The 22,386-nt window shown below is 39.2% G+C and overlaps 1 protein-coding gene across 2 annotated transcripts in view; it reads right to left on the bottom strand.

The window, feature by feature from the left end:
• Positions 1–7,053: 7,053 nt before the first annotated feature.
• The window catches only part of med30 (mediator complex subunit 30), a 49,920-nt gene continuing 34,587 nt past the window's right edge, over positions 7,054–22,386 (bottom strand). For both annotated transcript variants that reach the window (XM_072448177.1, XM_072448179.1), the window contains one exon: positions 7,054–8,254. In XM_072448177.1, coding sequence (XP_072304278.1) covers positions 8,159–8,254 — 96 coding nt within the window. In that variant the 3' untranslated portion in view covers positions 7,054–8,158. The remainder of the gene's footprint in view (positions 8,255–22,386) is intronic.

The following is a 22,386-nucleotide window of genomic DNA, read 5'->3' as shown; positions in this document are numbered from 1 at the left end:
AGCGATAACATCTCCATGGAGACGAGCCGGACGCGCTGCTCTTGAAAAGTCACACACTGCATCTCTAAGTTCTTCGTTGCACATTGCGTCGTGAAGTTTTTGTTTGGTTTGAATGCTGAAGAAAATGACGGCGCGCCCTCAAGAACGCTCATTTATTCCATATACAAACTCCTACTATGCACTATTTTGTGAAACATTGTGAACGATTAATGCGTTTCACAAATTATAACACTTTAATCTGGACTTGAATGAGACGAGAACATTTAAATCGTTCGTATGAAGCCGTTTTCACATTTGTCCTGGTTTAAGTTCTGATGTAGACTTGGTTTTGCCCCGGTTTAGTCTGAATTTTGACGTGAACGCGGCTAAAACATTAAGCATTTTTCTTTCTGTTTATTATTACTGCCATTACCGTATTTTTACTGGACTATAAGTCGCACCGGAGTATAAGTCGCACCAGCCAAAAAATGCATAATAGAGAATAAAAAAACATATTTAAGTCACACTGGAGTATGAAATGCAGTTGCAAGTGTGAAAATAACAAATATCATCACACATAAGTCGCTCCAGAGTACAAGTATATAAGTATAAATATAAGTATAAGTCGCACCCCGGCCAAAACTATGAAAAAACACCGGAAAATACGGTAATTGTTTCCCCGTTGCCAATTTGACTCCTCCATTTGCTCAGCTTTTAATCTGCCGTCACCGAACTTCCCTTCGATTGGTCATCTCCGCTCCGAGCGCTCCACAAACAACTGATGATAATTGGAAACCGCCATTATCCGTTCAAACGCTCGGACACTTCAGCGAGAGCGCCGTGCTTTTAGTGGCCTCTGTGAACGCCGCTTAACAACGTGTCACGCTTTTGTTTTTTATTTTGTCGTTGTGAAGTTGTTGTCCGCCTTCCGAGTGTCAAAAAACGAGGCTGTTTTCGTGCCATAGCTTGAAACTGGTGCCAGAGCCTTATAATGAGAGTTTTTAACGATATCTGAATATTAATAAACAGCTGTGACCCCTTTAAAAAGTGAAATTCACATTTTTGACGGATGAAATGCTGCTTTACAAACTGTTACAGCGTTTAGTTCAAAGACAATAACCGCTGGAGCCTTCGTGTAGTTTAAAAAAAGACATTCTCAAACATATTTATCGTACGTTTAGCGCAAAGCCTTATGGGAAGTGTAGTTCTAAACACATCGGTTCAGCCTCTGTATTTAAACTCTCATGTTACGGCTCTTCTCACTTCATTTCATCGCGTATTTATTTCTACACAGTTCGGTCACGGCTGGTGTTTGATCGTGACGGTTTTGAAGTCGTTTACGGGGGATATTTACGCTGGATATTTACGCTGGATTTACTGAAGTATCGCGCAGTACAAATCCGCAAAGAAAACGCGACTTCTGTACACAAACCCACACGGGCCGTTTCATGTGGAGCTTTTCACGTACGTTTGTTTTGATTTACTCGTTGCCATAATCTCAAGAGAAAGCTCGCTGCGCATATATATTCTGCCAAAACAATTCATCATCTTCCCAATCTATCGTTTCACATATGAATGAAGGCGAATGTTGATTTAAAGGACACATATTATGCAAAAATGTACCTTTTTTGGGCATCTTATTATGTCGTTTCCGCCAAAAACAAACCTGGAGCTGCATTTTGCTTCATTCACGCTCGTTTTAATGAATCCTGCTGTTTTACGAGGTCGTCTCCAGTCTGATTCAGTTTTCCCCTCCATCGTGCAGTTATTAACTCTTGTAACATGTGCGTTCATAACAACAGCGTGCTTACAATAACACGCCGGCGACATTAATGGCTAGTTTTAGTTTCTTCATTGTTTATTCCCACTGCTGCCAGTAGATGGCGTGCTAACAAATGGGCATTACCTTAAGTTAAAACATGAACATTTAAGTGCTCCAAGCATGTTAAAAAAGGCCATTAAAGCATAATGTGTGTCCTTTAAAGGGCCTGTACCTCACTTATGTTTCTAGCTCTGGAGAACATTTATTGAGTGTATTGTAAAATAGTAAAAGCTTCCAAAGTGGTCATACGGACAATGTTTTAAAATGTTTCGACTTCCTTCTAATGTCTTGAGTTATAAAACGTTGTCCTGACGACTAGTTTTGAAGCTTTTTCTAAGGTGGATCGTTCCTGCACCGATCCCACCGAGCTGTGAAAGCTGCTGATTGTGGAAAACCAAACCAGGGCTGAACGACGACGCCTTGTTTGGACATCTGGGCGGGGCTGAAATATGCGTCAAAATCGGGTACAGGCTCTTTTTGTCCGGAAACGCTGCGCACAGTGTTTGGTTTTCCTTTAGCCATCAATCACATTAGCGGTGATGCATTTGGGGTAAGAGTGATCTCAAATTCAATAGGGCTACGACATCTTGGCACACGGCGCGAAGCAAATTGGAAAAATCGTACTAAAAGCCACAGCGTTTGAGGCGCAGATGGGAGCGCGCCGCGTTACGGTTCAACGACAAATTTACTCTTCCGCAGATGGGAAAATGTGTGTTTAAAAAGTGTGATTGAAAAATGTAAGAAAATTTCTATTCAAGGAAGTTTTGACAGCTGTTTTTTATGTTTTTATTTAATGTTTGATTCAAATTGATTGACAAATATTTTATCTCTGATCATTACACTGTAGAACGTTTAACCAATCAAAGTTTGCCTTTTACATCATTAAATTGCCATGTTTGTTTTTATTTAAAATTGGAATCTCAACATAGATTAGAAGCAAGTTTATATTGGAATTTTTTTTTCTATTTCCATTTTTTTTTTTACTTCTACTTTTTGCAAATTCATCATATGTTGGTTCTCTCTTCCGTTTAAAGTGACCGTTTCCAAAAGATTTGACCTTTTTGGACCCTGATCAACCAATGTCTACCAACTTCAGCTGTGGAAACTCCCAAATAGTTTTATCATCATGCAAGTGCTCGCCGTTTTCATCAGGAAAGACTTTTTTACGAAAAGTGCCAATCATTTCCGGAGTTTTGGACTAAAACGCTCGTCTGTTCTTGATTTGTGCCTTTAAAACGATCTGCTTGAAACTGTTAAAACATGGATCTCTGGTCAGTTTTCTCTGCCTTCACACACTGGATCGGCCACAGCCGCCATTTTGTCTGCCCCCTCTTCACTTCCTGTTCGGACACTGTTGCCACGGGCGACGACGCATGTTTAGGATTATTTATCAGATTTAACACAACACCGCGGAGAACAATACAAACCTGTTCGCTTGGGACTGTCTTGATGCCTTCTCTTCCCTCGAGGGTGTAATTAACAGAAGACTTTTATAGAGATCACAAATGAAATAGACAAATGCCAATTTTGTAAGAATGATTTATAAAAAATAAACTCATATTTGATAAACTGCATGTCTGTTTGTCTTTTGTGGTCGACAGTGGGGGACGATAACCTTCATGAGGTCACTTTGAAATAAAATAGAATAAAGATTGCAGATAAATGGTATTGATAATGTTTTGGAAAAGAACTACACTTCAGGTGCGTTATGTATTGCCTGGAATACTCCACAATATGGCATTACAACGCTGCAAAATATTGGACATAATTGTGATATGGGCATTTTAAATATACTTTGACTCAATAATTTGTTGTTTATGCTTTAATTTGTTAGTCAAACTGTCAAAATAAAAATAAAAAACATTGAAAAATGCAGATTTTCCCCTTTTTTATTTTTTTTTAAATGTATGGTAAAATCTGTCTGATGGAGGATCTTGGAGTTGTTGCAATATAATCAGTTTGTTGCCATTTTAATGCTTTTGTGCTTGAACATTCTAGGCAAATCAATGATCCTTTAAAGTACTGAATAAATTACTAATATTTTACTATTACTACTTAAATGTTTTTACTATCAGTACGCTTTATAGAGAATGCACTCACCGTTCATTTCTAACTTTATTTGTATGAAAAACAACAGCACTATCCTTGTACCCTTGTGGTTGGACTAGATTTAAAATGTGGAAGTTCTAAATAAATCTGATATTATTCCAGCCATTGTTTACAATATTGTTGTTTAAGTAAAATGAGAGGACTTTGTTATAAAAGGTGTATATTAAATCCGTCATAATGTCCGCTGTGAGCCTGTAAGAGCTGGCATTGTGGGGTCTGGGCGGGTTAAGGGCGAGTTAAAAATACCCCCGACACAAAGCAGAGAGGAATAGAGGAACGGAGAGAGAAAGAGAGAAACACTGACAAGCATTAACGAGATGGGACGAGACATAATGAGATGAGACGCACGACGGCTCCACCAGAACGAAACCAAAGCAGATTTGACATCATTTATAGACGATAAACTGCCGCGTGTTCAAGTTCACGACGTCGTCCTCGTTTGCAGTCAAGAAGTAGTAAGTATAACTCACCGGCAGCACGTTATTGTCCGAGCTGGATGTAAATACTAAACACAATAATCTGCGCAATTGTGAGGCTATTTTATCTCACTATTTATCTCTTGTGGCACAAGATGACTCAGGTGTTCAGCCCAGGTTCTGTCTTGGTTCAGTTAGTAGTTTGGGTTTTGATTATTGATCAATTTAAATCAATCCTTGTTGTACATTTGCTGTATTAAAGTGTTTACATCGATGAACACAAAGATTAGGCCTGGATTTTTAAAAGATAGACTGAATATCACCTGACAATAATTGAAAAGAACCTGAAAAGAAGTTAAAAGTTGCAATTAGTAATTTTTATGGTGGAAAGTCCAAGCTACAGGTCAGTAAAAGTGTGCCTTTAAACTAAACACCACAACTAAAGGTGTACGTTTTGATGAGGACATTATAACATGATTAGAAGCTCAAAATGCTGCATAATCTTTCATCTTTACACATAAAAGGCAGATAATTGCAGGGAAAGACCACGACAAATGAACAGAACTCATTGAATAAACACCAGTGATTAAACGGCATGTAATCAGTGTTAGAAGGTGCAGAATTACCCTTTTAAACAGACCGTTTTCATTCACGTTCTCAGTTCTGCCCCTGACCTCTGAATGGAAGGCGACTCCATTTGTCAGTCTGTGAAACCCCCACAATGCACCGCTGCCCTTCGAGATACAATAACCGCTCCTGCATTAGCGCTGCGAGGAGGACGTGATAACTACACTCACCGCATTGATTTTTGTATTTTGCTGAAAGCCACTGCTGTCCGTCCTTCTGCGTCTCCCCCAGGACAGAAGCCACATGACAAGTCTCAGAAATAACTTTAGCTCTGAATATTAAAGCGCTATCAGTGACATAAAAGTCTGTTATTGTTCTATTTTAGCTCAGGTTTGGGCACATTTTGTCTTGTCTTGTACAAAGAGCTCCAGATTGACCTGTAATCCAACTCAAATTGAAATCATCGCTATTGACAAATCCCCAAAAATGTACAATCTTGATATGTTTTGGTATTATCTGGATGACAATATTCAGTTTATATTTTGACAATGCATCAGGATTGTGCCAAAATGTGTCTGTAAATGTCTTGGTTGACGTACATGAACGGGCCGTGAAATTAACCACAATTATGTAATTATTATTTATTTATTATGCATTTATGTATTATTTTTATGATGTTATTGGTATTATTTGTGTTATTTTGATTGGGGGTCATTATGTAATAGTTTTAATTATAGACAATATACTGAACATTATAATTTTACATTTCTCCAAAACAACAACTGGGATACATTTCCATTTTTCTCCCACCTCTAACTGTAATTATTTCATCAATCTCATGTCAACAGCTTATGTGTTTGTATAAAACCTGCTAAACCTGTAGTTTAGACTTTCCAATTTCAAACCAATTCTAAAAAAACAGTTATTGTTGTGTTAGTTTTGCAATGCAGTTCACATTTTCCTCTTCTCTCACATATAAATCCTGCAGGACATGTTGAAAACGTGCCACGTGAATAGACTCCTGATGTTGAACAGTAAATTGCTGATCAAATTCAAATACATGTCACAAAAAAAGTCATGCATTTCCAAATCCGTTGCGGCGTGCGACATGATTTTGGATTTTCTCGCGGTCGTGAGGAGAAAACTGCTCCTTGTCCTTTGCTTTGTCGGAGAACATATTGAGCGGAAAATGAGTGGTTTAAAAATCACGGGAGATTTAATAGTTGAACAGAGTGGTTAACAAGGCATTGAGATGGCAGGTCCACAGCAACTAGAGCCCAGTGCGTCAAATCTGGTTAAAGACCGAGACTCGGCGTTTTGCTACAGTGTCCGATTCCGAGAACCTCCAATCTGCAGCTTCAACATGTTAAAGTGCCTATGACGGGTTTATACCAGTTTCTAATTTTGACTTTATTTGTTGTATTGAAACCTCTTATACATATAAATTATAGTTTTACACCAATCGAGCAGGTATTTGTGGAGAAAACGTTGAAAAATCTGGACAGGAAGTGACATCACACTAGGAAAACTCAATCCAGTTAAAGGTTATGCATAATATACACAAAGGAACACATTTTTTAACCTCTAAACATTAATTCAGCTAAGTCGCACTCATATATTTTTATTTGTCAGAATAAAACAAATTGTGACATTAGATTAGTTTTGGCCCAGTGTTTGCTGGGTAATTTCCTACTGTGATGTCATCAAGTACAAACAGGAAGTGAAATTATAAACCTTTACAATGAGCCATTTCGGATAGCATTTTTCTTTTTTAGCAAATTTCAAAATATATTTATCTTAACTGCATTTTAGTTCAGCGAGTGGTCCGACCTGTAGGGGGCGCTTTAACGGCCAAACACAAAAACGTCACAAATAAACAATATATCAATGTAAATAGCGCTGTATCTTAAGTGTAAAAATGTTTCATAATAAATTGAACTGCTTATTCTCGTGTGGGACAACTGATCACTAGGACAAGTGCATGAAGTCAAAGTAAAATACAGTACATTGTTACTAGGCAGCTGGAATAATGTCTGAATACCGAGATAGCACCAAGTGACAGACAGACGCTGGAAAACTATGTAACGACCAAGTATTCACAGTGCTCCTTCATTATGGTATATTTGAAGTCTACAAAAGTAAATAATGCTACAAAATTACTTCATTTCAATGGTTTATTTTGAAGGCGAACAATGTCTTTGGATAGATTTTCCTCCAGGACGTGTTTAAAGCCTGGTACTGACGTAAACGTTCTATCACATTCATTTTTAAAAGACGCAGCAGCAGAAAGACGTGGATTTTGTTGCTTGTCAAAGATCCGGATGCAGTTTGTTATATTTGGCAATGAGTAACACGAGTCGATGTCTTACACAACTTCCCTCTCCAAATTCCTCTGCGTCTTTTTGCCTGCTGTATTTTTGGCGCATTACTGTCCAGCTTAACGATAGATTTGAGAGACGTCTATTACGCTAGCTGTAGCCTTGATGCTAATTCCGATACGCTACACCAACTACACGCGGTCGGTCGCCAAAACGGCCCTGGATTTCCATCGTTCGTGATGTTTTGTGAGGCTAAAGTTAAAACGCTTTAACAGAAAACGCACGACGGTAAACTCACGGAACGATCCCGAGCTTTAGAATGCGGTTCACAAACGCTGGAAGGGTTTATTTAAAAAGCGAGGAAGGCTACGTTTGCCGACTGCACGATGCTACACGAGCCATTGTTTTAGCGTGATTTGAGATTCTGAAATGATGCGAATACTAAATATTTGCGAGAAAATGGGAAGCGATCTCAAGTATTGCCTTATTTCATCGAACGACTGACGATTTTGCAGATCAGAGGCTCTCCAAAAATCATAAATATAATACCTTGCTGCATTTGATCGAACAGACAAAGCAGATTAACGTACAATAACAAAGACTACTAACATGGATAAAATATAATATATAGACTTTTTTTTTTTTTTTTAAGCTACCTTTACAAAGAGATAAAATCATATAAATTCGCCCATTCGGTTAGTCTTACGAACGCTGATAAAACGTTGGATTCTGATGACTTAAAGAGAAGATTTGCTGTCCGAAACATGATAACAGTTTTTACATCCTCGTCTGGCTCTACTTGAGGTGCTTCATTTCCTCGGCAGAAGCGAGTTGAAACGTTCTGATATATATGGTTTAAAGTGCGCTCTATACCCTGTCAGAAGTCCAGTTATCGACCGCCCATCCGCTGTAGGTAAAACGAGGGTTAGTTTTGACTCAAAAGTCCTTCAGCTCTTCACGGCCAGCATCGAGTTGATCTCCCAGATGAGGTTTCTCAGCTGGTCCATGACTTGCTTCAGCTGCTGGTTCTTCTGCCGCAACTTCTGCAACACAAACACGGCACGTTTAGGAATAATGTACGATGGCAAGACTAAAACTAAACAAATTTCCAAAGAGAATAACGATTCAAAACGAAATATTACATCTTTTGCGTGGTCGAAAGGTCTCGAAATGGACTGGAAGCCATGAATAAAGCAGAAAAACGTTTGGATTCAGATGTAGAGCGAGAGAAAATGTGCGTTTCCCCCGGGGTTTTTACAGGAGCAGAGCAAGAAACGGGGGAGAAATGCTAATGTTTGGCGAGCTGCGTTGCGTATTCTCCGCACGACAAACGCGGGAGGTAAATGTTGTGTGATCAAATGAGTCGCAGTCTTTAATTGCAACTGAACACGGCCACGTTTTTGTTCTCGAAGAAAAAAAACAGCAATATGTGAGCATTTTAGAACCCCTCATTAGTCAACACAGTATTTCATTTAAAGGACACGTATTGTATTGTTATTGGTCTTTAAACATGCTCTTGAGTACATTTACTTTACCATATCAAGACAGAACTTTAAATAATATGTGTATTGAAAACCACACGTGACTTTCTATGCTGTTGCTTCAATACGACGTTTGTTAGCGCTCCATCTACTGGCGGCAGAGGGAATTATCATAGGGAAATAATGGTAAACATTGTGAGCGGCTGTAATGAACGATCTATGGACGTAAAAACAGCACCTCAGAGTGTTTTTGTGAAGCTCAGACAGAAAAGTCGAGCTCGTAAACAAGGATGAAGCGTGAATGACGCAAAATACAACTCTGGGAATGTTTTTGATGACAGAAAAAGAGAAAAGTTTGCATAATATTTAATGTAATGTCATTCGACTTTTTAGTTTATGAGGTCAATAAAGCAAATAATTCGATTTTGATGTCAGCTGCTGTTCATTTGTAAGCTTTATAACATATGAGAGCTTGAGTTTAAAGTAGTACAATAGTAGTTCATCCATCCATTTGCTGCTTTGTCGTTTCTGTCGTCTTTAAATGTCTAATTACAGGTTTGCTTCTTCTCTCTTTTATCCAAACGAACAGAAACGTGACGCACGCCGCTTTCGTCATCCAAATTGCTTGCACACTTTGTTTGGTTATGTCACTTGTGGAAAGGTCTCGAGTTCAACTACAAAGTGTTCGTTTGGCCCAGTGCGCAGCTCATCGTCCGAGTCGAGACGAAGTGAAACATCTGGAAGGGTGAAAAACGGCCGTGAATATAAAGACGAGTTTAAACCACATAAAACGACCGCTCCGGAGTAACCGTGACGTCGCGCTCACGCCGCAGACTTTCGAACAGACCAGACACCTTGTAAAATATTCAAAAGCTAATGTTGTTTTAGAGCCTGGAAACATCGCTTTTTGTTTGTTTTTGTGAGAGAAAAGGGGTTTGGTGTTAGTGTTTCTGTCGTTTTAAGTTTCTATAAAGTCTAATAAGTAATATAATAGATAAATAGTGTAAGATCTTATCAGGTGTCATCAGAAGTACTGGAGGATGAGCATGTAGTGCATATTTTAGGGCTGTTTTTATCCATTTTCAGCCTCTTGCGCAGTGACTTTACGTGATAGACGGCAACGAGGAGGTGGAGAGTTAGGAAAAGATTGCTTCTACTGTAGAGTTAAGAGGAGAAATCTATTAAGATGAACCTCGTCGCGCTAACGCTCCTTTAGCCGTGACTAATTACAAGGCTCTTCTGCCGTGCTGATAGCACCACGAGCCATCGATTTCACACGGCTCGCTTAATTTCAACTGTTTAGCTGATTGTCCTTGAAGAGATTTCAGAGTCCAGAGCAAGTCATCTCAAACTTTTCACCCCAGGAAATATCAGGGCTTTTAGTCGCATCCGTAATTAACTAAAACAAGCTTTGATATAAACCAGGGTCTAGAGCGAGGGCTGATAATGGTTCAAACTGGTAATTAATCAAGAAAAGGGGTTACCGTAATGTAAACTGTACGAGAAGCAAATACGAGAAAAGATTAAAAAAAAGGCTAAATACAAATTGTCATCTATTACAATCATGACCAAACCACTACAGTAAAAAGTAAAAAGATGGATTTGTTGACATCCATTCTCATGCGTGTTCAATCCCAATCCTATTTGACACAATATAAACATTACTTAATGAGAGTATGTTATTCAAATGAACACTATCATGTACCAAGTACCATGTTAGTGACATATGAACCATATGAGGACATCTGGGACCGGCCTCCTGCTGGTGCCAGAGTCAGGACTAGACATGGACCACAGGGACCGGCCTCCTGCTGGTGCCAGAGTCAGGACTAGACATGGACCACAGGGGCCGGCCTCCTGCTGGTGCCAGAGTCAGGACTAGACATGGACCACAGGGACCGGCCTCCTGCTGGTGCCAGAGTCAGGACTAGACATGGACCACAGGGACCGGCCTCCTGCTGGTGCCAGAGTCAGGACTAGACATGGACCTAAGGGACCGGCCTCCTGCTGGTGCCAGAGTCAGGACTAGACATGGACCTAAGGGACCGGCCTCCTGCTGGTGTTCAGGAATGCACTTTCCTTTGGGTACAAATAGTGCTCTTCAAATAAACCTGCCATGTCTATACGCTCTCAGACTAAAAGCATCCATCAAAGGTCCTGACCAAAGCTCGATCAAGATCTGGAGACGGTTCAACTCTGCAGTTCTAAAGCTAGGCATGAAGGAAGGATGGGTCAAATGCAGAGGACACATTTTCTTACAGCGGGACAATAAAGTATATCAAGCAAACCAAAACAGACTGGTTCATTACTGTATTTAATCATTGTTTTGGGTCGGGACAGAGCATGTTAACAAACATAAATTATATACATGCTGTAAACACATTGTATTCATGGGACACCAGCAAACTATTGTATATGTTTTTAGTGGCAAACCAGAGCCCCTAAAGGGACCCTACGCAGACATGGGGAGAACATGCAAACTGCACACAGAAAACCCAAAACTTGGCAAAACTGAATCAATATGAAAGAAGAGGAAAGAATTTAAGAGTGTTTCTGGGGAACCGTGGGGTTTTTACTTGCAGTTTCATTTAAAAGTCTGCAGCAAAGGACTCTATATCACACATTTGGACAACCTGAAAAGGCCGCTTTGAAAACCACATCACTGATCTATATTTTCAACACATTCAGAGCCAAACCGTTGCTTTTCAGCTCCAAACTGGAGATGGAATCCAGGGCTTTACAGTGGAAATAACAGCGGCGAGGCGGAGCACACTTCACAAAGAGTTCATTATGAGAAGGCTCAGTGGCATAATCTTCACACAAGAATAAAAGAGCTGCTGTTATGAACAAAATGATCTGGTACCACAGAGAGCTACTGTAATCCCATTCACAACATAATTACCACAGCGCTCTTTATGTTTAGGATCTGTTTATGGAAAGACGAGCTCTCGTTTATTATACAGGGGCCTGGAGAGTACTTTTAAATGATGCTATCAGAAGAACTAATATTGACATAATGAACTTGAGTAAACTGGAGTAGCTGACCATTGATACAGGCAAACTGACCAATCTAGGTCAAGTCATCATGTCGTAAAAGATTGAAGCCATGTGTATTTGTTCTTAGTAAGACATTGCAATCTCGGGACTCGAGTTTTACTTTCCAAGTGTTCGCACAGAAACTTGCTTTTAAATGTAGTTTCTCAAATGTCTTATTTGTTTAACTGTGCAAATGCTTTTATAATTGGGTTGTGCTGCAAGATTCCCACTCTGGCCCAGCTCAGAAATAGGTTTAGCTCTCAAAGGGTTTTTACCTAGTTAAATAAAGGCTATTAAAAACAAACAAAGGTTAAAAAAAAAAAAAACTAAACTAAAACAGCTGCATACAATAGGTCGGTATAAATCTATGTTAAAAGGATTGAAAATGGGTTAAATCTGTGAAAAGTGTGTTGATGTTGTGACTGACCTTTGCTGCTTTTTGACCAGGACTAACGAGTAATCTCAATGAGACTTTCCTGCTTAAATAAAAGTTAAAAGGGAAAAAAATGGATGGAAAATTGTGATTGCTCAATACAAGGGAGAAAAGGGTGATTCATTTTAGTGCCACATCGTCCAGTCCTACCAGTAATTTATTTGAACAAACTGTACTTCAAAAGGATGATTTAATAATGAACTTGAATATTTATAATAATTAACTGTAGTTTTTATAATAATTAACTTGAGTTTTTATAATAATCAACTCTTTTTTTATAATAATTAACTCTTTTTTTATATAATAATTAACTAGTTTTCATGCCTGCACGGATAAGCAAAACTCAAACTAATTCATGTATTTGATATACATATATATATATATATTTTAGTTATAAGTTATTCGCTCATTTACAATGTTGGAAATAAAATAACTCCCTGGTTCTTTTTTTTTAAAACAAATGCTGTCTGTTCTGATCCGACAGCGTATTAGGCATTAGGACAACGGAACCTAATTTGCATTTTCTCTGAAGTTAAACTCGAACAGGGCTTTACTTTCCAAACCTTTGCCTCCACTTCCTCTGCCCACTTCGTCACCGTCTTTGAAGTGTTTTCTCAAAAATGTGAAGCAACGGCACCATTTGAAATATTCAATAAGCGAAATCCAGTCAGGCAAAATACTATTGTTTTGGGATTTAGTCTATCCCATTGTGGATTACTTCAGTCATTTTGAATCATACTTGAACTTGTTTTCAGTGCGATGCCAGAGCTCGGGGAGGCTGCCAACTCTTTTCTGCTGCTGTAGTGAAATATGCAGAGCAAACAAGACCATATCTCTCCTCGGTGACAGCAAAAGAATAAGGTCAAAGACTCGAGGTGCTATCGGATGGCTTGTTGACCACTAAATGTAAAACAACAACACTATCATCGCTATCGGGAGCAAAGACTGGGTTTCATGACAAGGGGACGCTGTTTTTTGTGAGTTAGACTTGAAAAAAGCTTTAAATATCTCTGAGCTCGGATCAAAGTGGTTGTCCTCAGCAAAAGGGGGAAAGACAGAAGTGAAAAAGATGAATTTTTTATCAAGATCGCTTTATTAAAATTCTGCCACACTCAAAAACTGCAGCAACAGAAGATGTGAGAGCAACCCAAAGTTTTAGGGTGTCGAAAATGTCGTCTCAACCACAATCAAGAGCTCAAAAGCTGTGGAATGACACAGTTAAAGCTCTGTTTGGAATTCGATCTGATTATAATGAAGGCAACTTTTGAAAAAAATTGCACAAAATTGGTGAAAAAGATAACCAAAAACAGGAAAAAAAAACATTTGAAAATCGGTTATAAAGTCTAATTTAAAACACACATGATTTAGACTTTCATTCCTCAAGTTCACTTTCTTCACTTTCCCAGAGACGTAAATATAACTCGACCTCCATTATCTGCAGAGGCATTTAACCTGGTGGAGATTTATTTCAATTAATAGCAAAACATCTTTGCAAAGTCTCCACAAAATCAACAGCGAGCGACGCCGAGCCAAGACTGTAATCTTGTAAACAGAAGATTGGACGCAATCAGGTCATCAAGCACCTCCATCTCGAGGCGTATCAGGGACCATAATTGCCATCTCGATATTAATTAAGTCTGTGGCATTATTTTCCCATCAAAGCTGATTGGAAGAGGTCTTTTCGAAACGCATATTAAAAGGAATATTAAGCTAATTGTCCAATTATATTGAAATATGAATGAGTATTGTGTGTCGTTTGGATTAATTCGTCTTTGATTAAAATGGAACCGAGCACGAGTTCGTCAAGTGGATCCGAGTTGTTTTTCTGATGAGGAGTTTGGCGATAATGGCCTGGGAGTAACAGATTGCCTCTCGAGCTCAGAGACGTACAAAGTGCCGGCTCTCGATTGTCTTAACGCAACGAGGTCAAGGTTTTTAATTCACGATATAATGGTTTGAGTGGTTTGTATGTTCCGTGCTCTTCTTTTCTTCATTTCATCGTCCGTCTTAACACAAAGGGAAACCTGCTTTTCCATAAATCCCAGCTGTAGCCAGTGATTCAAAACAGGGATTTTACTTGACCAGATCTCGTGCAGAATTACAAATACGAGCGACTATAAGTGAACAGAGGGGATTATGGGAAGGAGGTGAAGAGGAGAGCGTGATCCCTGGACGTTTATATTACCCACACATCTCCTTCGTCTATGCTCCAGTTTCGCAGAAATCACCCAAGCAAAACCACGACTGAGACAACGTGTGACGGGGCCCGGTCAGATTTAATTAAAGCGAGCGGCGAGTAGTAACTGTCAGAAGCTACGAAATGAGCTTCGAGTCGGGGAAAAACGGGGCTTCCACTTTACCGAATCAAACAAAAACAATCAAACTTTGAGATTTGTGCTGGTCAAAAAAAGGGAGAGAGGCTTCAAGGTCTTTTTACGAAGTACATTTATAGATGAAAGCTTTCAATTACAAAATAATGTGCACGTCAAACTTGGAACTTGTACCAAATGGCAAAAATATGATATATTAACAATTTAAGCATGAAAACATTTACCGTATTTTCCGGACTATAAGTCGCACCTGAGTATACGTCGCACCAGCCAAAAAATGCATAATAGAGAAGAAAAAAACATAAGTTGCACCGGAGTATAAAGTGTGGTTTCAAGTGTGAAAATAACAAATAATATCACATATAAGCAGGCTTTTAGATATTTTGGACGGGGTATTTTAAAATGTCGACAGCCATTTTATTAATAAATCTTAGAAAAGAAGGGAATATTATCATTAAATCGGGCCGGGAAGCATTTGCCAATAGTCCGCCATTACAGTTTACTGTTTACAAGTGAAAATGTGCATGCTGCGTGCTGACTGGTCGACAAAATTTGTGCGCTTGGCTCCGATTGGCTGCCGAGCCGTGGTCCGGAGATTGCCAAAGCTACTTGTTTTTTTGCCTAGTCGGCCCCCGTACCCCCGGACAAAATTATTTGGACGGGGTGTTTTCAAATCCTATCTAAAAGCCTGCATATAAGTCGCTCCGTAGTATAAGTATAAGCATATAAGTATAAATATAAGTCGCACTCCGGCCAAAACTATGAAAAAAGTGCAACTTATAGTCCGGAAAATACGGTAAAATTGCATGTATAGCTAAATAAACATAGTTTCTCTTTACCAAAGTCTAGGGCTACCGTCCTGTGCACGATCAGCCTCATCGCTTTGCTTAATAGGACAATTGGCACCTTTTTTTCTTCTTCTCGTAAACACGTCAAGAATAAGAATATTAAGATCCAACATTTCCTGGATATTCTTATACCTCGACTGAATTCGAATATTCAGTAGCTGACAGCAGGCTCCAGTGTACGGAAAATTCACTGAAATGTGATCTATAATGGATAAACTGCTTTTGAATAAACCATCTCCGACGCCTTCTGCGCGTCAACTTTTATAGATTTCCTCTCAATTCGAATTTCATCGCCCTCCTTATCTCACACGGTTTCTAATCCACGCTGCATATAAATAAAGCATTTGTACTGTGGAGGCATTTCAGCGAAGGTGCACCATCAAGAGTTTAATATCACCGAGGTGGGAGTCTGCTCCAAAGGTAATCAAGAGAGATTTGGTCAATTAAGTCGACATTTTCTACAATTAACATTTCAATTAGCCGTGGGCAGTAAACACAGTTGTATTCTCGGGTTTTAGCTCTGCTGGCATTTTTACTGATGGTGAAGCTGCACAAACATGGGACGACTCAGACCGTCATAGGCTTAAATCCATGGGTTAAACCAAAGAAGAGACTTCTGATTACATTGATCTTAAACATGGTTGAAACTACACATGGTCAAAAATAATAGTACAACAGATACTAGAATTGAAATACTCAAAGGTACAACAAATCGTTTCTGATCTGGAATAAACGAACTTCAAAACAGGCAATATGCTGAGGGCAGGTTTTACGGCTCAGACAAACACTTAACAAGGGATGTCGAGATTCTGAGATTAATTGAGAATCGTGATTATTCAGGTCACAATATAATCATCAATATGATCATCAGAACTTAAACTAATTACCGTATTTTCCGGCTAATAAGTCAAGTAAGATGATAAGTAATAAGTTAAAGATTTCACTGGTTGTACTCACACGTAATTAATGTCATATTCATGTGCATAAACTGATAGCATATGACTATTATTAGTATTATTTGTCTTATGCCATCTTTTTTTATTATTATTTTAATTTATTTTATTTTATCTGTATTTTTATTTTCTTCCCTCCATTCCCTATTAAGATATGAGAGGTGCTGTTTACAGGAGTTTTGTTAATAAGAGTTTTTGTTTTTGTTCATAAGAGTTCTTCTATTAAGACGTTTTTTTAAACTTCCTATAAGTTATCTGTCCTTTCCCCCTGGATCTACTGCGTTGTAACACCAAAATGTGTGGACAATAAAGGCTATCTTATCTTATCTTCACTGTTATCTGGTCATGATCAGTGTAACCGAGAATAATCGTTAAAATAAAATAAAAACTCTAAAATGAAATATTGTGTCATCCCTAAACTTGACAAAAGTTTAAATGTAGAGTTTTTGACTTTTGTCACCATTTGAATGACCTCAAGCTGCTTCACGTGGACTACAGATATCATATTCACTAGATTTTTACAATCTTATTATTATTCAATCAATCTAAATATAATTGTTGGAGTAACGGATCAGCAAAATAATAGTAAGTTGCAAGTTTAGATATAACAACTTCTCTAATGTTGAACCAGACCTCAATAGCTACTAAAAAATCTAAGGGGTAATTATTCAAGCACATAACAATACATCAGCCAATAATAAATAGTTTTATACGTGGCTAAAATGTGACCAAGCGAACCAATGTCCAAAGAGAAAGAATGGGTGAATTAGTAAAGTGTTTATCATGATTCAAGTTACACAGAATTACAAGTATTTTGGTCATTTCCAGTCCTACACCTGCATAATTTTAGTTCTTTCAACTTGGTAACTAGGTGAACTATTGCTCTTATATTCCTAAAAGATAGGCTTTTATCTTCTCTCAAAATCCCTTCAAAGATCTCTCGGGACGGTCCGAACACAAAAAGCACTGCCACTTAAAGCTTTCTGCTGAGACAAAGCTCAGAGATTTATGTAGTCAATTAAGCTCTTCTTTCTTTTACTATGATGGAAGGAGAATTACAGCTGCTTGGCGGATCCCTGGGGTGCTCTGTCCGGTGCTGAACCAGGACCTGCTCGGTGGGTCTTGGAGCAGAGCAGGATCCATCATCAGGACACTTCACTCTTAAATGTGTCTTTAAGTGACAGAAGCTTTACAGTGGATGTCGCAGTGCTGAGCTAAAGGTACAATTGTTTATACTATTCATTTTGACTGTATTAAGAAGTAAATGTTGATAATCGATTGCAGAATCTATGTAGGTGGACAATACTGACAATTTTTTTTATAAATTATTCGGTATAAGTCCGACGATCACACATTCATTGCCGTTTTCTTTAGCACAAACTCAGACTTAAAATATATGCAAAATGGACTGCCAGTGTGTCGACTTGACGAGTTGAAATAGAGTCAAACGCAATTCTTTCATTTGGTGACTTCCAGCCTCATTAAACCAGCTTGAAATTCCTTTCCTATTACACTAAATTGCGCTCCTCTTGCTGGGAGCCACATACTGTACCTGCATGTGTATCCAGTGTGTACTGAAGAGTGCATAGAGAGAGCGCTCGTGTGAACATTGAGTGTGTGTGTGTGCCCCAGAGTCACAGATGCCCCGCCGCTTCAATCTGAAAGCAGACGGGAGGCCTTTCTTTCATCTCCTTCAGATGTCTGGGGGGGCGTATATCATCACAACACCTCCACCAGCACTAAACATGACACCGGGCGAATCCTAAATGACCAGTGAACCACTCCAAAGAGGTCGACACAGCTTTGATTTAAAAGGCCCACTACCAGAGATTTCAAGTCAGAAAAAATAGTTCAAGGTGAAATATATATATATATATATATATATATATATATATATATATATATATATATATATATATATATATATATATATATATATATATATATATATATATATATATATATACACACTGTTAGCAGTCAACTCCAGAGTCTCGCTCTAAAACCTACAAACCAAGTTAGAAATCTGGGGGTCATAATGGACTCAGACTTGAACTTTAACAGCCACATCAAATCAATAACATTAGCAGTTTTTTACCATCTAAAAACATTGCCAAAATATAGTGTCCAAATATAGTGTCTACACCAGACATGGAGAAACTTATCCATGCGTTTGTCTCCAGTAGATTAGACTGTAACGGCCTGCTCACTGGCCTCTCCAAACGAGCTGTAAAACAGCTGCAGTACATCCAGAACGCTGCTGCTCGGGTCCTGACTAGAACCAGGAAGTATGATCACATTAGTCCTGTTCTCAGGTCTCTGCACTGCCCCCTGTGGCTCAGAGAATAGACTTTAAAGCAGCTCTGCTTGTGTACAAGTCTCTCCATGGCCTAGCACCAAAGTACATCTCAGACATTTTAGTGACATATGAACCATCTCAGACTCTGAGGACCTCAGGGACCGGCCTCCTGCTGGTGCCAGAGTCAGGACTAAACATGGACCGGCCGCCTGCTGGTGCCAGAGTCAGGACTAAACATGGACCGGCCTCCTGCTAGTGCCAGAGTCAGGACTAAACATGGACCGGCCTCCTGCTGGTGCCAGAGTCAGGACTAAACATGGACCGGCCTCCTGCTGGTGCCAGAGTCAGGACTAAACATGGACCGGCCTCCTGCTGGTGCCAGAGTCAGGACTAAACATGGACCGGCCTCCTGCTGGTGCCAGAGTCAGGACTAAACATGGGGAATCTGCGTTTCAGTTTTATGCAGCTAAAATAGTCTTCCTGAAGATGTGAGACAGGTTCTACTCTGACAATGTTAAAACATCTAAACTAAAATAGTTTTGTTTAGCTGTGAAAATGACTGAAAGGATTTTCTTTGCACTCTTCTCTTTTATGTCTTAAACCGTTTTGTGATTTCTGTTATGTCTTTGTGACTTTAATGCATTTTATTCCTGTTGTGTGAAGCACTTTGCCTTGAGTACAAATTGTGCCTTACAAATAAACTTGCCTTGCCATGTTTTATGTGCATTTCTTTGGTAACCATTTGCGCACGTATTTTTGTGTTTTATGCAATTCTCTTGGTCTTTTTTCATTTCAAGCCATCGCCATATCGACTACACATTGGACAATATATCTCGGTTTGTTTTTGCTTCATCTTCAGATTCTTGCGATGTCTGAAGTGAGTTATTCAGGAGTGGATGTTGTTAAATTGGTTCAATCACTCAAACACACTCTGAGACACAGTTCCCCTCTGGCAACACTCCAGCTAAATTGTGTCTAATTACCTCAATCGTTTTAACAAAGACGGCAGCTGGACCGGAAAGAAAACAACGAGACGAGCACGGAAACAAAGAATAAGAGGTTAATACGCAGTTAATACCTTCAAATCACCATCGATAGGAGTTATTTGTCAAAGTGCAATAAACAATGCTGGGAAAAGAAACTGTTAATGGAATAAAAGAGTCAGATGCATTCCACGAGTCACGTTTAATAGGGCTCGTGGAGGAAGAATAGTTTGCCCGGCTTTCCGTGATGAGATTTCTGCATGTGGTGTCATTACGGCACTTGACACAGAAATAATCAAGACCCATCAGACCTTTTATGCTCCTTGTCACTGATGAGAAGTTTCTCCATCAATTTCCGGGCTCATCCGTCTCTCCGTCTCATTTATCCCACAGCAGCGGCGCAACAACAAATGTATCTCTTTTACATTTTTACACAACTACGCTAACGCTAATGCAATCCAACACAATTATCTGAATTAAGACAGCTTTTTCAGTTCCTACATACTGGGATTTGGATTTTGAGTTAACATTTCCTATAAAAAAAAAGTGAACTCAACCAAAAACTGCGAGACATTTTCTTGTACAAACATAAAAGAGATATATTATGTTTTGTCAGGTACTTAGTGTTGTTCAGTAACATTAAAACAAACTATTATTTTACCAGGGAGCGGCTTGATATTAAAAAACTTCCTGTCAACAACTGTAGAATCAATCAAAATACAACTTTGAGTAAACTAATGATGAGGAAACACTGTTGCTCAAAGCTCAATAAAGTTGATTTTCCATAATATATCACCTTTAATAGCAAAACAAATACATAATATAAAAAGAATGTAAAAACAAAAAACAACTGCCACATAACATACGATGAAGTTAGTTTTGAGAGCTTGCTTGGTTTATTCTGACATTCCAGTGAGGAGCAGATTTCAAATAGGCTTACCAACTGAATCATATTTAAGAGAATTAAATTGAAATTGTGCTTCGTGTGCACAATTTTCTCCCTACTCAACATTTCTGGCACTGAGCTTACATAACCAATCGCGCTGAAATGTAATCAAAGTATTTTTTGGCTGCGCGCCACGGTGGACACAACAGGAGTAGGAGTTCAGAACATGGAGCAGAGTTTACCGCTTCGCCACAGAAGACGAGGAGGAACATCTCGGGATCAGAGCTGGAGCAGAGCCAAGTCCGAGACCGAGACAGACTCCCACCCGATGAGATTTAAACTCTGGAGCCGGCTTTCAGAGAGGAGGAAAGAATTCGTTCTACGCGCCCATTACACCATCCTCACATCGCCGCACACTTCATCACAAGGACTGTACAAAACTGTGCAAAACTGATTTTTAAGAGCTTTTAAAAGGTGTTTTCAATGGACGCCTATCCTACTGAGCTAAAATCCGATGCCTTAAAGAAGTGCTGAATGGAGTCTCAATTCAACGACCAATTCATTACACAAATTAGCATTCTCTGTTGTTAAAACACTGCATGTATCTCTAACTAACGTCTAGTCATTAGAAACATGAACAGAGACTTGGCTACAAACAAAGACTTGTCTCTGAAAGATCACTTGTTGAAACTTGGCGCTGCTGTTGCGTCACTTCTCTGCACACGCTCAGTTAGACACAAACATCCCAGATCCCCACACAGGATTATTCAGTGCAGTTTGAGGCCGTGTTGTCCTCAGAGCGCATGTGCAGACCTCTAAAACAAGCTGCTGCCCTCTCTGGTTCTAAAAGCTCATGTTAGAGAGCAGAGCATAAATGGGCCTCTGAACACGGTCACAAGATGAAAAGGGGCAGGAGAAGAAGAATCAAGCTTCCCACGCAGTACTACTCAACGACCTGTAAAAGACACAGTGACTTCCAGCCAAGATTCAGCAGCAGAAGTGAAGGGAAACCGGCTTATTTGGATGAATTTCAGAATAATTTATATATTTGTGACACTAATTTTAGATTTTATTGGTCAATCACTGCTGGTATTGATTGCCCTGACTGCACGCCACTGATAATATGTGACTGACCGTGGCCAATCCAGTTACATGTCTACCCGGAGACATTTTGAGTTATTCAGATTCTGAAAGTGTGAATTCAAAGCTTTCCAATGATGTCTCACTCGTGTAGATCTGATAATATTTGAGTAAGTTGTGGTCATTTGAATGTATACAACTCTCAAACCCATTCACTGAGAAAACGGCTTCCAAAGTTTCTCACCTGAGTGAGAGCCCAGAGTCACAGGGGGGCTCATTTGCATCTCATTGAGATAAGCCCTCCCCCCTGTCACACTGACACCACCTTCCCCCTACAGCTGTCACTGAAGACTCAAGAGGAGTGTTGTTATTGATGGTAACTGGACTTGAATCAGAATTAGAAGTTACTATATTAAAATGGAAATACTTGGATTACAAAAGGCCCTGAATAGAATCAAAGAATCAGAATGAGAATAGGGTTCATTGCATTTGTCGATAAACATAATTCACAGGTGATTCAGTGCAACACAAACAACAAAAGATAAGATAAGATAAGATAGCCTTTAATGTTACAACGCAGTAGTTACAGGGGGAAAGGACAGTAACTTATAGGAAGTTTAAAAAACACTCTTAATAGAAGAACTCTTATAAACAGATGCCAGGGCCAGGTATACGAACTGCAACGGGTCCATGGCTTTGAATATATGAGATATGAGATAATAGATATGATATGTACACCACCAGAATCCAATTACATCAGAGATCACATCCTCATCCTCTTCTTCCTCTGTGCACTCTTCTGTGCTGTGACTCTCGGCTCTTGGCATCAAAGCTGTAAACAAATAA

The sequence above is a fragment of the Eucyclogobius newberryi genome, unplaced genomic scaffold (assembly GCF_026437365.1).
Source record: "Eucyclogobius newberryi isolate DKJ021-1_F unplaced genomic scaffold, fEucNew1.0.hap1 SCAF_16, whole genome shotgun sequence".
NCBI classification, from domain to species: Eukaryota; Metazoa; Chordata; class Actinopteri; order Gobiiformes; family Gobiidae; genus Eucyclogobius; species Eucyclogobius newberryi.
Note: the sequence above shows the minus strand (reverse complement) of the source record. Positions and strands in the feature narration are given on the sequence as shown.